General features: G+C 42.8%; 2 protein-coding genes across 5 annotated transcripts in view; both read right to left on the bottom strand.

The window, feature by feature from the left end:
* LOC142143592 (alpha-1,4-N-acetylglucosaminyltransferase-like) overlaps window positions 1-14,953 on the bottom strand; it is a 292,621-nt gene that overhangs the window by 246,631 nt on the left and 31,037 nt on the right. The window lies entirely within an intron of this gene.
* The window catches only part of LOC142143593 (alpha-1,4-N-acetylglucosaminyltransferase-like), a 70,899-nt gene continuing 70,086 nt past the window's right edge, over window positions 14,141-14,953 (bottom strand). For all 3 annotated transcript variants that reach the window (XM_075201559.1, XM_075201557.1, XM_075201558.1), the window contains exon 3: window positions 14,141-14,952. In XM_075201559.1, coding sequence (XP_075057660.1) covers window positions 14,380-14,952 — 573 coding nt within the window. In that variant the 3' untranslated portion in view covers window positions 14,141-14,379. The remainder of the gene's footprint in view (window position 14,953) is intronic.

Here is a 14,953-nt window from a genome sequence, read left to right as displayed (position 1 = left end):
TAAATTGTCATTTTTAGAGTAAGTCTGCCTTTGCTTATTATAGTAGTTTTTTAAATCTAATTTATTTTGTCTGTGTTGTCGTCGTCGGTGGCATCAGTGTAATTCTGATGACTACCACCGGTTGTGAGGAAGCACGTCAGGAGAAGTCTCAAACCCAGATACGAGGGTCCTTATTAAGTTCTATTGACAACTCCCACTTCAGCAAAACTCGAGGGGAAAGACACCTGGATTCACGCATCACATTGCAAGATTTTTGCAGGGAAGTCAGGTTCAGAAGTATAATAATGAATTAAAAGGTGCAAAATGAGATATGTGATTTTACTAAGCAGACACCATCGTGTTGCCTTTTAGCCATTTTGTTCTTTTATAGTTTAAAGACAGCTTTAATGCAGCTAGTTTGTAGAAGTTATTCATTATTATCATCATCATCTTCACCATTTATTTATATAGTGCCACTAATTCCGCAGCGCTGTACAGAGAACTCATTCACATCAGTCCCTGCCCCATTGGAGCTTACACTCTAAATTCCCTAACACACACACACAGACAGACATAGAGAGAGACTAGGGTCAATTTTGATAGCAGCCAATTAACCTATCAGTATGTTTTTGGAGTGTGGGAGGAAACCGGAGCACCCGGAGGAAACCCATGCAAACACAGGGAGAACATACAAACTCCACCCAGATAAGGCCATGATCGGGAATTGAACTCATGACCCCAGCGCTGTGAGGCAGAAGTGCTAACCACTTAGCTACCGTGATTATTATCTTGTTGCGTGCATGAACCTGCGCCCATGACCTTGGATACAGCAGACAAGAGATAAGCCACCAACCCACCCTGGGAGAATTTCTGTGAGAATGTAGCAAGGGTTGTGTAAAGAAAGTATGTACAGTGAGTGGCAAAAATCTTTTGGGGCGTAGTTTGCTGAAGTATTTAAGTTTGTATAATCAGAATGCTATAAAAATATGAACTTGTAAACAATAAAGCAGAGAATATTGAAAACTTAGAACTTGCAGTGTCTCTTATTCTTTCCAACTGATGAGGTCATAAACTGGAAAACTGACACTTACAGGTGTACTGACTGATTAGATCCAGCATGTGCAATATAAAGGTTCAGTAGAACACTTAAAAAAGGATTGTCAACTGTTAATAATATTGTGATTAAAGAATAAGCATAAAAAAGTTTATCGTTTCATTTTTTCCCATGAAATACATTTTCAGGATATTATTAATGTCTACTGTACATAAAATGCATTTTTACAGTAGTCCTTGATTGCAAACAAATGTTCTAGTATGCATACGCGACCATCACCACTATCACTTGGCATTTATACCAGCCCTGTAGCTGGTGCAAGTGATATTACTGAAAGATGCCCAGAGCTTTAATCGGCCGGATGTGCGTGCACTCCACCTTAGCATGCCCTTCTGTATTAACTATGTGCATATGTCCCTTCCCTCCCCCATTCCGCTTTTGAGTTGTAGGCAGGCGGAAGTGTAATGTGCGTTTGAATATGGATTTGAAGTTCTTGTGTATAGTCTGTATAGTCTGGTGTATAGAGCCCAAAATATGAGAATTGTGTCGATGTCCCAATATTTATGGACCTGACTGTGTGTGTCCAATTCTTTTCTCTTCAGAATTCAGCTTGAAGGGGTCAAAAGTTGACATGGTCTGAACAGATGTATTCTTAGTGCAGAAGAACGAACTTGTTTGCTGAAGTATGTAAGGTTGTATAATCAGAATGCTATAAAAATATGAACTTGTAACCAATAAAGCAGAGAATATTGAAAACTCAGAACTTGCAGTGTCTCTTATTCTTTCCAACTCATGAGCTCATAAATTGCCCTCTGCTTTCGTCATGGAATTCCTAGTGTTTTTGCATTGAACTCTGCGTTTGGCTGTTGATACCATGTCAGTTAATCCACAACTACTAATGCTGCAGATGGACATTATTCAGCTCCGCTACCAAATCATACAGGTATCTACTTTACTCCAAGAACTGCGTAAAACCCTTCCTGCTTCTGTGTTGAGCAGTTTCAACACTAATACTGATTCTAAAGCAACAAACTCCTCTAAAGAAAGCATGCAGACCGCAGAAACCCCTCCCAGAAAGTTTTTCTGATTGCAAGGACAGGTAAAGACCAGTGACACACTAAGGAACTTGAAATAAAACTCCCAGCAGCTCCAGAGTCCAGAAGTGTTTGCAATGTAAAAGACTTAGTAGAAGTGGAAACAGTTACAGCAAACGAGCAAACTTTAGAATTCAAAAGGTGTGGAGAGGATTCCAGGGAACCCAACCTTACCTCTCCAGAACAGGTTAGGGCCTCGCGTTTCCCGACTTTCTAGGGCATGAGTTCAGCAAGTGATTAGGATCAGCACAATAAATACAGAGCTTATTCTTCAACCGTCGTTCCCTCTCTTTTGAAGTCAATCTAGAACATCCTGCCTCCATGGGTTCCACTGAAGGTGAGGGATGACGAAATCGAGAAGGCAGGCGACCCGATACTTTAGGTGAAGACTTCTTTTCGGAATTTCTTTCTCGGAATCTCATGTCCACTCTGTTGCACAAAGATATCAAAGCATCCAAAGAAGATGGTAACTCTTGGGAAGCCAGCACGTCTTTAATCTTGTCAGCAAGACCTTGCCAGAAGGCAGCTATCAATGCCTCACTATTCCATTGGAGTTCAGAGGCAAGTGTGCGAAATTGAATTACGTACTGTGCTACTGAACGGATCCTTGGCGTAATCGAAGAATACTAGAGGCAGCAGAAATAACACGACCAGGTTCATCAAAAATTCTTCGGAAAGTTGAAATGAACATGGCACTATCCTCCAGCAGGGGGTCATTTCTTTCCCACAAAGGAGAGGCCCATGCCAGAGCCTGTTCAGAAAACAGAGAGATTAAATAGGCCACTTTAGAGCAATGAGTAGGGCAATTTTGAGGTTGCAGCTCAAAATGAATAGAGCACTGATTGAGAAAGCCCCTACAAGCTTTTGGATCTCCATCAAATTTTGAGGGAGTAGGCAGGTGTAGAGTAGAAGCAACAGACACCTGGGATGGCACTGGGAGAGAAGAAGACTCCGGGGGATTATTAGTGGAAGATTCATTTTGCACAGGATCTCCCCGAGAGACTAGAGACTGCAAACAATGAAATAATTGTTGCTGACGAGCATCGTGTTGTTCAACCCGAGTAACCAGGTACTGCAGCATATCCTTAGCTGTTGGTTCCGATCCTGGGTCTGTCATGGCCTGTTCTTACTGTCACGGGCACTTGGAGTTTTACACAGAATTCACCAGGTGTAGCTACACTTACCAGAAGTGCGGACCTCTGGGTAGTGTGGTGAATCAGTGGAAACATACAGTAGAATAGAGGAAAGGAATGTCAATAGTATAAATGCTGAGTTTTGGCACCGTGGAACTGTGATGGTACAGCAGTTTAGTAAACAGGATAAAATGAGGAAAGAGTCCAAGTGCCTTAGCACTCAGGTAGCATATAGCAGGCCAGTACTTGATAACTGGATAACGTTAGGCAAAGACCAATCAACAATATAGTAGAAAAGTCAGCGACTTGCAGCTACAATACAGAGGCACTTGTAGACTTTAGTCCAGCTAATAGGTACCATACAGAGTAGTAGCTATATCACAAGGAAACATGAATGGTCTACAGCAGGTAAGTTTCACCACGGATATGTAGAGAAGACTTGTCCAGTGCAGGTGTGTAACAGAACAGCGTGAGTGGTCTGCAAGTGGCAAGTTGTACCACTGATGTGAAGGGAAGACTTGTCCAGGCGCAGGCAGGTAACGGAGGTAGCGAGAGTAGTCTGAAGAGGGTAAGTTCTACTACCGATGTGGAGAGGAGACTTGTCCAGAAGCAGGCAGGTAACGGAAGTAGCGAGAGTAGTCTGCAGCGGGTACGTTCTACTACCGATGTGGAGAGAAGACTTGTCCAGAAGCAGGCAGGTAGTGGAGGTAGCGAGAGTAGTCTGCAGCGGGTAAGTTCTACTACCGATGTGGAGAGAAGACTTGTCCAGAAGCAGGCAGGTAACGGAGGTAGCAAGAGTAGTCTGCAGAGGGTAAGTTCTACTACCGATGTGGAGAGGAGACTAGTCCAGAGCAAACAGATAACACAAGCAGAAACAGGAAACACCTCAGAGTCTCAAGGAATGAGAACCAAGAACAGGCAAAGGTAATAGGGCAACAGGTGCCTTAAGTACTGAGAGGTGATTAATTAACCAATGAGACTAGAGGCGAAGTATTAACAGCTCAGGGTTTCTGCACATGCCCAATCTTAGTCAAGATGGCGGACGGCCGCGGCTCAGGAGAGGCACCGGCAGGAGCGAGAGAGACCCATGTCCCAACCTAGAGGCACTAACAGTCCGGTGAGTGACACCAACAAATGTCGCCATTCCTCCAGGACAGCCTTGATGGCCAGTAACTCCTTGTCCCCAATTCCATAATTACATTCACTCGGAGGGAATCGTCTGGAGAAGAAACCACACAGATTTTGTGAGCCAGAAGGAGATTCTTGAAAAAGCACCGCCCCAATGCCTACAGAGGATGCATCTACCTCTAAGAAGAAGGGTCATTCCTGGTCTGGCTGGGACAGAACTGGAGCTGAAGAGAATGCTTTATTTAATGTTGTGGAGGCAGACATGGCCTCCGGGGACCTAACCCTAAGATTGGCAGTCTTCCTGGTTAAAGCTTTAATGGGAGCTATGATGGAGGAGAACCCCCGAATAAATTGGCGATAATAGTTCGCAAAGCCAATGAACCTTTGAATCGCTTTAAGGCCTTGTGGTTGAGGCCAATCCAGGATAGCTGACACCTTGGTGGGATCCATACATAGACCTTGACCTGACTCAATGAAACCGAGAAAAGGTACCTGAGTGACTTCAAACACGCATTTCCCCAACTTGCAGTAGAGGTGGTGTTTCCGGAGTCTATGTAGGACCTCCTTTACTTGTTCCCGATGAGATTTCAGATCTTCAGAAAATAATAATATATTATCTAAATACACTACCACAGAAGTGTATAACAGGTCATGAAAGATATCATTAACAAAGGTTTGGAAGATGGCTGGGGTGTTACAGAGGCCGAAGGGCATCACCAGGTACTCGAAATGCCCATCTCTGGTGTTAAAGCCGTCTTCCATTCGTCCCTCTTTCTTGATGCGAATCAAATTATAGGCCCCACGGAGGTCTAATTTAGAAAAAAATTGAGATCCACTGAGCTTGTCAAAGAGGTCAGAGATGAGAGGCAGTGGATATCGATTTTTGACAGTGATGTGATTGAGAGGACGATAATCAATACAAGGCCGAAGAGACCCATCCTTCTTCTTAACGAAAAATAAACCTGCACCCGCTGGGGAAGTGGACCTACGGATAAATCCCCGTTTCAGGTTTTCAGTGATGTATTGAGACATGGCTGACATTTCTGGACGAGATAAAGGATAGGTCCGCCCTTTGGGGATCGGTTGGTCAGGAGACAAAACGATAGCGCAATCCCAGGGACGATGAGGAGGCAGGGTCTCCGCTTCCACCTTGCTGAATACATCTTGGAATTCCATATAGGCCGCAGGAAGATGGGTTAACTCGGAATGGGCCATCACTTGAAATCTTGGAGGAAAAACTCTGGACAAACATTTGAGACGACATCCTGAACCCCACCAAATAACTTAAGCGCGGTCCCAATCCATTTGGGGAGAATGCATCCTTAACCACGGTAGCCCCAAGATGAGGGGGTTAATGGACTTCAGCAAAACCAAAAGTTGGATCATCTCACTATGAAGTGCTCCTACCATCAACTGAACAGGAGAAGTCACGGAGGAGATGGAGCCGTGAGTAACACGACTACCGTCGACTGCCGTCAGGGATAACGGTTGAGGCAATGGTTTTAAGGGTATTTGGAGTTGTGAAGCCAGATCCGCCGAAATGAAGTTCCCGGAGGAGCCGGAGTCCACAAAAGCCGTGGTAGAGAAGGTACCTTCAGGGGTGCTCAGGATGACAGCCATCAGAAATTCTGAGGAATTTTTGGAATAGAGAGCAACAGTGGACTCTCCTAAAGCGGTTTCCCCGCCACCATTTGGGAGGAAGAGTCTCCCGGTCTTTTGAGACAAACTCTCAGCAGATGTCCCGGATCTCCACAATAAAGACACAGACGTTGTTTGAAGCGTCTCTCTCTCTTTCTCCTCTGGGGATAATTTAGAACGTCCTACTTGCATTGGTTTGTCCACTGGCAAGATGGGGTTTTGAAACTGAGGCGCTAGCCGTGATACGAACCGTTTGCAAGGAGAGCGTTCTTGCGTGCGCTCTTGGTAGCGCAAATCCACCTTTATACACATTGAGATGAGGGAATCAAGATTAGCCGGGAGTTCTCTGGAAATTAACTCATCCTTAATCCTGTCAACAAGACCCTGCCAAAAGGTTGCCACCAGTGCTTCGTTGTTTCATTTTAAGTCGGAAGCCAGGGTCCAAAATTGAACTGCGTATTGTCCCACGGTCACCTTGACGGAGGTTCAATAAACTAGTAGCTGCTGAGACAACTCTCCCGGGATCGTCAAAGACTCTTCTAAAGGCTTCAATGAAAGAGTTTGAGCTGCTGAGAAGGGGATCCCTTCGTTCCCATAAAGGTGAGGCCCAGGCAAGAGCTTGACCACTGAGGAGGGAGATGAGAAAGGCCACTTTGGTGCGATCTGAAGGAAAGGCCCCTGGGTTACACTCAAATTGAATGGCACATTGGTTCAAAAAGCCCCTGCACTTTTTGGGGTCACCGTCAAATTTTTTGGGTGTCGGGATGCATAAACAGGAGGCCGCTGTAGAGACCGTAACCACACTGGATGCTGCAGACGCAGAAGAGGTTATGGCTGGTGTAGCGGGTAAAGCACCCTGTAATGTATCGAAACGGGTTGCAATCCCTTGAACACATTGTAGGAGATGCGCTTGGGCTGCTTCCTGTTGTTCCACTTGCTGAGCCAGGTGCAGGAGTAGATCTCGAGCCGACGGTTCACCAGACCCCTCCGTTGTCATGGCCAGAGTATACTGTCACAACTATAATGCGTACCTGCTATTGTTGGCGCAACTCAGAGGAAGGTGCGGAATCTAACGTGCCCCTGGTATTCACCAGGAACCCCCGCAAGGAAGTATGGACTCCGCTGCAGGGACACGCAGGTTGTGGTCCTTCCAAGAGTCAACAGCGAGATACAAGGAGGTGTCAGACAAGCCGGGTCGGTAACGTTTTGGTAGCAGAGGTACAAAGGGAAATCCAGAAGAATGGTGAGGGAAGCCGGGTCGGTAACTTTCAGGTAGCGCAGAACAAAGGCAGAATACAAATAGAGGTGGTCAAACGGTCCAAATCAAAAGGTCACAGGCAGCACAAGGACAGTCAGGAACAAATGCAGCAACTGGTACACACAAACGCTGGAGGTAGGAAGACCTGATACTCTGGCACTGGTAGGAGGGCCAGAGGAAGTTTAAATGCAGGAATGCACCAATGAGCATCAGCGCTGTGGCGCTGTCATCCGCCGCGCCGGGAATCACTCTAGCGTCCCGTTGCCTAGCAACGGGGTGCGCTGTCAATACGGAGATTGGGCGGCCGAGGATCCGGAACCGATGCATCTGGTTGCTAAGCAACCAGGCGCGCTGAGCGGGCAGACAGGCGGTCGTGCGGGACGGCGCCTGACACCTGGACTCCTGCTCTGCCATTCCAGCCAGGAACTCCTGCTCTGCTGTCCTAGCAGGGGACTCTGCAGAGACTGCTGCACCTATCGGGGACTCTCCAGAGACTGCTAAACAATTTGGGCACTCTCCAGAGCCTGCTATTGATCTACAGCACCCAGAGCCTGCTATTGAGCCAGAGCGCCCAGAGCCTGCTATTGAGGAAGAGCACCCAGAGCTTGCTAATAAACCAGAGCACCTTGAGTCTGCTATCGAGCCAGAACGCCCAAAAGTCTCTTCCGAGTCATCAGATCCTCCTCCAGTCTTCTTTGACGGAGACATCAAACAGTTTGTTACGATACTTCAATTTTCCATGAAACAGTTTGAAGAATGTCTGGAATATTTTGTTGACCAATTTAACCAAGTGGGTTCAATTATCATGGGATTTAGAGGGGAGTCACAAACTTGGGCCTTCTCGTTACTAAATTCTGATGACCCCATCATCCATAATACCATGGACTTTGTTAATGCTGTTTGTCAGAAGTACTCTCCATTCAGAGTCAAGTCAACTGTTCACATTTTTTCTGTTCCCATTCCACCCTGTGTGTCAGTTCCTACACTTGTCCATAAGACCTCTATGAATGTGTCTTCCAACAGGCAGTCTGTGTCACCTAGAAAGAAAGTTAACCAAAAGGAAAAAACTATCGTTATGCCATTTCAGTCACAACAAACATCAACCTTGGTGGCTGACTTTATGGGCATATCACCATCTTGCGATAAAATTTAAGATACTATTCCGACCCTAGGCTGGGACTCAGACTCTGAGAGTGAATTTACTGAAGATACTAAAGACTCAGTGGATGAACTTGCTAATTCTTCTTTTGCTCTTGAAGAATTGGGGCTTCTCTGTACTTCATTGGAGAAGAGCCCAATTGTGTCTCCAGGGAGATCCTATAAAAAGAAGAAGAAGAAGAAGAAGAAGAGGAGAAAAGCCTGAAGGGAACTTATATGGTGCGTCTGGAATCCGCTTCTTAAAGGGGTCCTATGTTACGACTCTGCCTACAATTTTTATGTGGCAGCGGTATCTCAATTCTACCAGAGGTGCTGCTGTTCTACTCCTAAACTTTACACCTTGCCTGTAGAAGTTAATCTCTTTACCTGATTAAAACTTCCCCTGTCTCACAGCTTCAAATATCTGTCTCAATCTGTGCTCTGTGCAGTTCATCGTTAATCCCTGGCTGCTGCTTGTTTCTCCTTGTTCCAGTGTTTGTTCTACTGCTGTTTTCTCTCCCATGGTGACCTCTGCCTGATTTCTGGATTATGCTTGTTCGCTTGTGACCCTGAACTCTGCCTTGATTCTTGATACTGCTTGAACTCTTGTTGCCCTGACCAGTGCCATAACAAGACATTTTAGTGCCCTGGGCGAGACAGGGCATCGGCACCCCCCATCTAAGTGGAAGTTACAATCGTTGAGTGGGCGTGGTCAACCTATTGTGGGGGCGTGGCTAGCACTTTACAAGTTCTAGACCACATTGAAACCCCCTCCCTCCCCATTCTTCACGTTCTGGATTTGTAAGGATCTTTATGTAATGAGCCTCCATAGAATCAAAGTACTTTAAATGTAGCTATCACATGCTAGCTGTATAAAAAATTAACTGGTTAATGAAACAAGTAGCCTCAAACCACCCCAGCATTAAATTAAAGGTGCCGTCACCTCACCTTAAAATAATTGACCCCACTATTAAATTAAAAAGCCCCATCTATTTATTAAATTGACCAACCAGCTTCCCATAAATAAATTAGTACCCATTAAATAATTAGTCCCCACTTAAAACCCGATGGCTTGTAAAGGCAAATTTTGGCTTTACAAGACATCGCCACTTTAAATTTTAGCTGCAAAGTCGCCGATTTCCGGTGAGTTGAAAAAGTCAGAGCATAATACATTTACCCCCAAAGGTGCATTCTATCACACCTCTAGGGGCTATGTGTGCTTCATTATATTTGTGCTGAGCAGGACCCTGCGAATGTAGTAGAGAAGTCATCAGCCAGGAGCATCACCCATATCATGAACCACTTGACACATACTGTATGTTAACATTGAATGCACATCTACAGCAGTTAGTACATGTGAGGCATATAAAACAAGGATTGGGTTGCATAAAAATATGCTTTTTACATACCCGAAAGCCATCCCTCTTGCATTTCTCCACTCTCAAACTTGACATAAAGGGCTGACTGGCTGAAGATATAGGTGTCATGCCATGAACCAGGATAACCAGTCAAAAGACTCATTATACGCATGTTAGCATCACAGACCACCTACACATTCAGACAGTGGTAGTGATGGCGATTAATGAATTAACCTCTGTCCTGTGGTGAGGTGATTTCAGTCATATGAATGCAATCTATACGTCCCAAATCATTAGATAGCCCTGAAAGCGTATAGAAAGCTACTTTTAGCTCATGCAATTGTGACTCCCGGTTGAGGTATCTAATAGATGTATGCAACACTCTTTTTATGGCACTTAACACCTTTGAAAAATGTCTGGAAAATGTTGCCTGTGTTATCCCTACCACTCTTGAAGTCACAGACTGAAAGGAGACTGTGGCCATAAAGTGGACAGCAGACAGTAATTTGTGCAGCCCAGACATTATGTATCTGGCTCCAAATCCATTTTAACTTTTTCATAAAGCCTCAGTAGGTTACTGTGGTTGGGTAAAAACATTTCCACTACCTCCTGATCAGACAGGGAGTCCAGGTTCAAACGAACACCAAAAATATGTGCTGCCCTTGGTTGGCTTGGCCTCCGCAGAACCTGGGGCTGCTGTTTTGTATCATCATCCTCCTCCCTCCTTTCTCTCTATTACAGGAAAAGCATCATATATGCAATAGCAAAAATTAACCACATTTCCTGAAAACGCCATTCTCCAACAAACCCACACCTGCAAACACTTCTTGGACCCTTTGCATAGGCATCATGATTAATTGCAGCCAATTGAATGTGATTTCTTCACAAAATTAAAGGTCAAGTTTATTAACATGAAAAAAAAATATGGTGGGGAGAAAGCATAGGCAGCTCAGTTACAACTAATTCCCATTATATCACCATGAGGGTCATTTACCCTCTCGATAGAAACCAAATGTGGGCCATTTTCCTCCGAGGGGCACCCTTGTAACAACTGAGTATCCATAAACCACAAATCCTTAGTGCACCAACACCGCTTCTGTGCTGATGAAACACAACCAACAAACCCACCACAGAGGGCAGTGCCTGTAACTGAAATGAAAGCTATCTCCATGTGAAATATTAATTAGAGTGTCATAAAATGTGTACAGTTTCCTTTCATCAAGGTATCTCCTGTGCCACTTGAATTGTAAAAAAAATATAAAAAAGATTTAAGGATCTTAAATGAAGAGGTATCTTATTTCAGTCTCCTGGACAAAACCATGGTACAATGCAAGGGGTGCAAACTAGTTTTCTGTTTTGCACATAAGTTAATTACTGACTGTTTTTTCATGTAGCACACAAATATCAACTTTAAATTTCAGTGTACAAATAAGCTATCAAGTATTTGTGTGGTACATGAAAAAACAGTCAGTATTTAACTTATGTGCAAAACAGAAAACTAGTTTGCACCCCTTGCATTGTAACATGGTTTTGTCCAGGAGACTGAAATAAGATACATCTTCATTTAAGATCCTTAATGAATCAGACCATTCTAATTCGATCTTGGTAGATGATACGATTGTGTTATATCAACAAATGAACCTTTCCAATGTAACTGGAAATTCTTATTAGTTCATGGCCTTTGTCAACAAATGCATCTTCAATTTGAATGACCCCCTACCTTAGACAAAACATAATGAAAGCCAGTTATATGTATTATAGGCACTTTAAACTTGAGATTCTGATATACACATGTACATACACTTTCTACCCAGATATATTATAGAGTCCATTCAATTAACTTATTGTCTAAACAGAAAACATTTTTTAGCATTTTATTTTCCACAGGAAAATGTAAAAGTTACATATGTTATGCTGATGCAATGACAGAAAGAAAAAGGTAAAATACAAGGTCAACTTTTTCAAACATAATCAGGAATAAGAGGTGTACAGGGGAAAAAGAAAGATAGAGTGGGGAGGAAACGGATGGGGGGGAGGCAGGATCACGTAGAGTTAATGGTTGCTAATGGAGAGGGAGACCAGGACAAGAAGAAACCTACTATATTTCAGTTCAATGGAGTTTGCAGAGTTAAACACAAAAGGTGAGATGGGGCCACTCATTGGAAGGTTCTAATTTTGAGAAAGGTGATTCCTATCAAGACCTATATTAATTAGTCTGATCTTTAGCAGTCTTACAATTTTAAAGTAAGTTACTGTAAAAACAAAACACCCTATATTGTATGCACACACAAATACATTTAGATAGATAGATAGATAGATAGATAGATAGATAGATAGATAGATAGATAGATAGATAGATAGATAGATTTATATATATACACAAAAGATACCTTACAGTTTAAAATTACCGAATAAGGCTTTTTATACTTACCAATACATCAAAATTTAAGAAGACGATTGAAAGTCTTCCACTCAAAATCCATAGCAATACCTTAAAAGATGCATACCGTTGTGTAATACACACATGGTATGCCATTGCTTCCTGTGATTAGTTGAAGATTCATCACTATCATGGAGTGAGTTTGCGCTTACAAAATGGTAAAGCTGCTAATTTACAGATTTATATGTTCTGTTGAATGCACATATGCAGTCTATGAAACTGAAGTCTTGAGCAGTCATATTGCACAAATGATAGTCCCCACACCCATCCCACTTATGGAGAGGAGAGGAAGTCGATGATTCCTTTGATGGATTAGAGGAGTGGGCCCAGACCCCCCCCACTTGTCCAATCTACAGGTTAAGAAGACCCCATTTGAAGGCATAGGGATCCACATGGACTATAGTTATAAACTACAAGGAGAGTTGGCATATTCCTGCAAGGATAGATGATCACCCAACATTTACATCCATACTAATAACCACATCTTCTACACATCAAGAAAAATTAAGATATAACTACTGGGTGGTTTGGTACATACAGGTAAGCCCTCTCCACCACCTCCCATTAACACCCATTCTTTTCATTTGCACAGATTTATAGAATTGGAACCACATCATGCGCTATGGAACCCCCAAGCACCACGAAGAAATAGGCCTGGAAACTTTCTATCTCTACAGTAGGCAGCACCCCTATGACTCCAAAAACATTCTGTTAGGTTAATTGGCTGCTAGCAAAAAATGACCCTAGTCTGTCTGTGTGTGTTAGGAATTTAGACTGTAAGCTACATTGCGGCAGGGACTGATGTGAGTGTGCTATCTGTACATCACTGCGGAATTAGTGCCACTATGTAAATAAATAATGATGATGATGGACAGAACAACAACAAACTCATGGCAGCATGGTGGCTTAGTGGTTAACACTTCTGCCTAACAGCTATGGGGTCATGAGTTCGATTCTGACCATGTTCTCCCTGTGTTTGTGTGGGTTTCCTCTGGGATCTCCGGTTTCCTCCCACACACCAAAAACATACTGGTAGGTTAATTGACTGCTATTAAATTGCCCGTAGTCTCTCTCGGTCTGTGTGTGTGTATGTTAGGGGATTTAGATTGTAAGCTCCAATGTGACAGTGACTGATGTGAATGAGTTCTTATTACAGCGCTGTGGAATTAGTGGCGCTATATAAATAAATAGATGATGATGATGATGAGGGAGACCTAATCCCTCTTCTATATACAGTATATAAATTGGCATTAATGCATACACCATTATAAGCATGACTTAGTAAACCTTTTTTTAACATCAGCATTAAGACAGAACAATTGTAATATAAAACGGATGGATGGTGACAGAATTGCATCATAATTTAATATACTCTATAAAGATATTATATCACTTTTAGTACTGTTCCAACTGACAGAAAAACAAAGACAAATTTCATTATCACTAATACCAGAGATGCCTAATCAAAGTATCATTTGAACTCCCAAAAATTCAAGTCTCCTTATTGCCTAGGATATGTGAGACAAAGGTTTCACAGACACTGACAAAGGAAGGGACTAGAATGTAATATATAGAGAAACTAATATCTGTATAAGAATAATGTGTAGTGCTAGAATATTTATACTTATAAACAATGTGGGACTGAGTCATTAAGGAGAACAAAGCAAAATAAAGGAGTAAGTTTGCACCTTGATAAACCATGTTACAATGCAAGCGGTGCAAATTAGTTTATTATTTTAGACATAACTTAAGTAATCACTATTTGCATGTATCACACAGATATCTGTTAGCTTTATTTTTACACTGAAATTTAAAGTTGATCAAGGACATGCTCTACCCCAACTATAAATCTGTCCCTACATTTTAAATTTACTTCCCCCTCCAATGCAACATGAATTTGCAGCAAAGTTACTCATTTTTATGCTTTACTCTCCCTAATGACTCAGGCCCTGTAAATCATTGGGCTGCCTGCATAAATTCAGTACATGGTTAGTGTTAACCCTTAGTTTGACACATCAGCTAAGTAAATTACTATAAAAGTTATAGCTTTGATTTAGATCCACATTTTCCTGTGCTTCCACCAGGATATGTGTGCAGTGTGCACACATGTCTAATGTAAATAGACAATTGCCAAATGGGATCTGTTTAAAGACGAGCAGTCTAACTCCTTATCACTACTGCATATGTAGAAGGACAATACTGTTTGTAGAGATGTTCCACCAATGTGTTACTACCAGGAACCATAGTTAATTTTCCACGACTCATGTAATTCCACAGGTGCAAAGCATAAGAGTCATTAAAAGTTGGCAATTTTTCCCACACCTCATAATACCTCCTCCAAGATGCATCTCGGAGAGGATAAAACCGGTCAGGATGTAAGAAAGTGATGTTTCCACATGTGATATCTTCTACACTCTTAAAGTTAGGTAAGACACAGTATTGTTTTAGAATACGGCTAAAGAGAAGTGGTCCTTGTTGTCCCCATATTTGGCCATTATAATTCTGAACAAAATCTAACATACTTTTCCAGTTGAAATAATCATGGGAAGTGAATCCAAAGACACCATTGCTAGAAATCTTATTAGACTCTCCAGCCAGAAAGTTCTTATGTGGGATGGTCCGAATTGAGATAGTGTCAGTGTCCATATAAAGGCTGCCATATTTCCACATCAGAGCCAACCTACAGGCATCAGCACTGACATGGGTCCAGTGGATTTCCGCTTTTGGATTGACC

The sequence above is a fragment of the Mixophyes fleayi genome, chromosome 3 (genome assembly GCF_038048845.1).
Source record: "Mixophyes fleayi isolate aMixFle1 chromosome 3, aMixFle1.hap1, whole genome shotgun sequence".
Classification (NCBI taxonomy): Eukaryota; Metazoa; Chordata; class Amphibia; order Anura; family Limnodynastidae; genus Mixophyes; species Mixophyes fleayi.
Note: the sequence above shows the minus strand (reverse complement) of the source record. Positions and strands in the feature narration are given on the sequence as shown.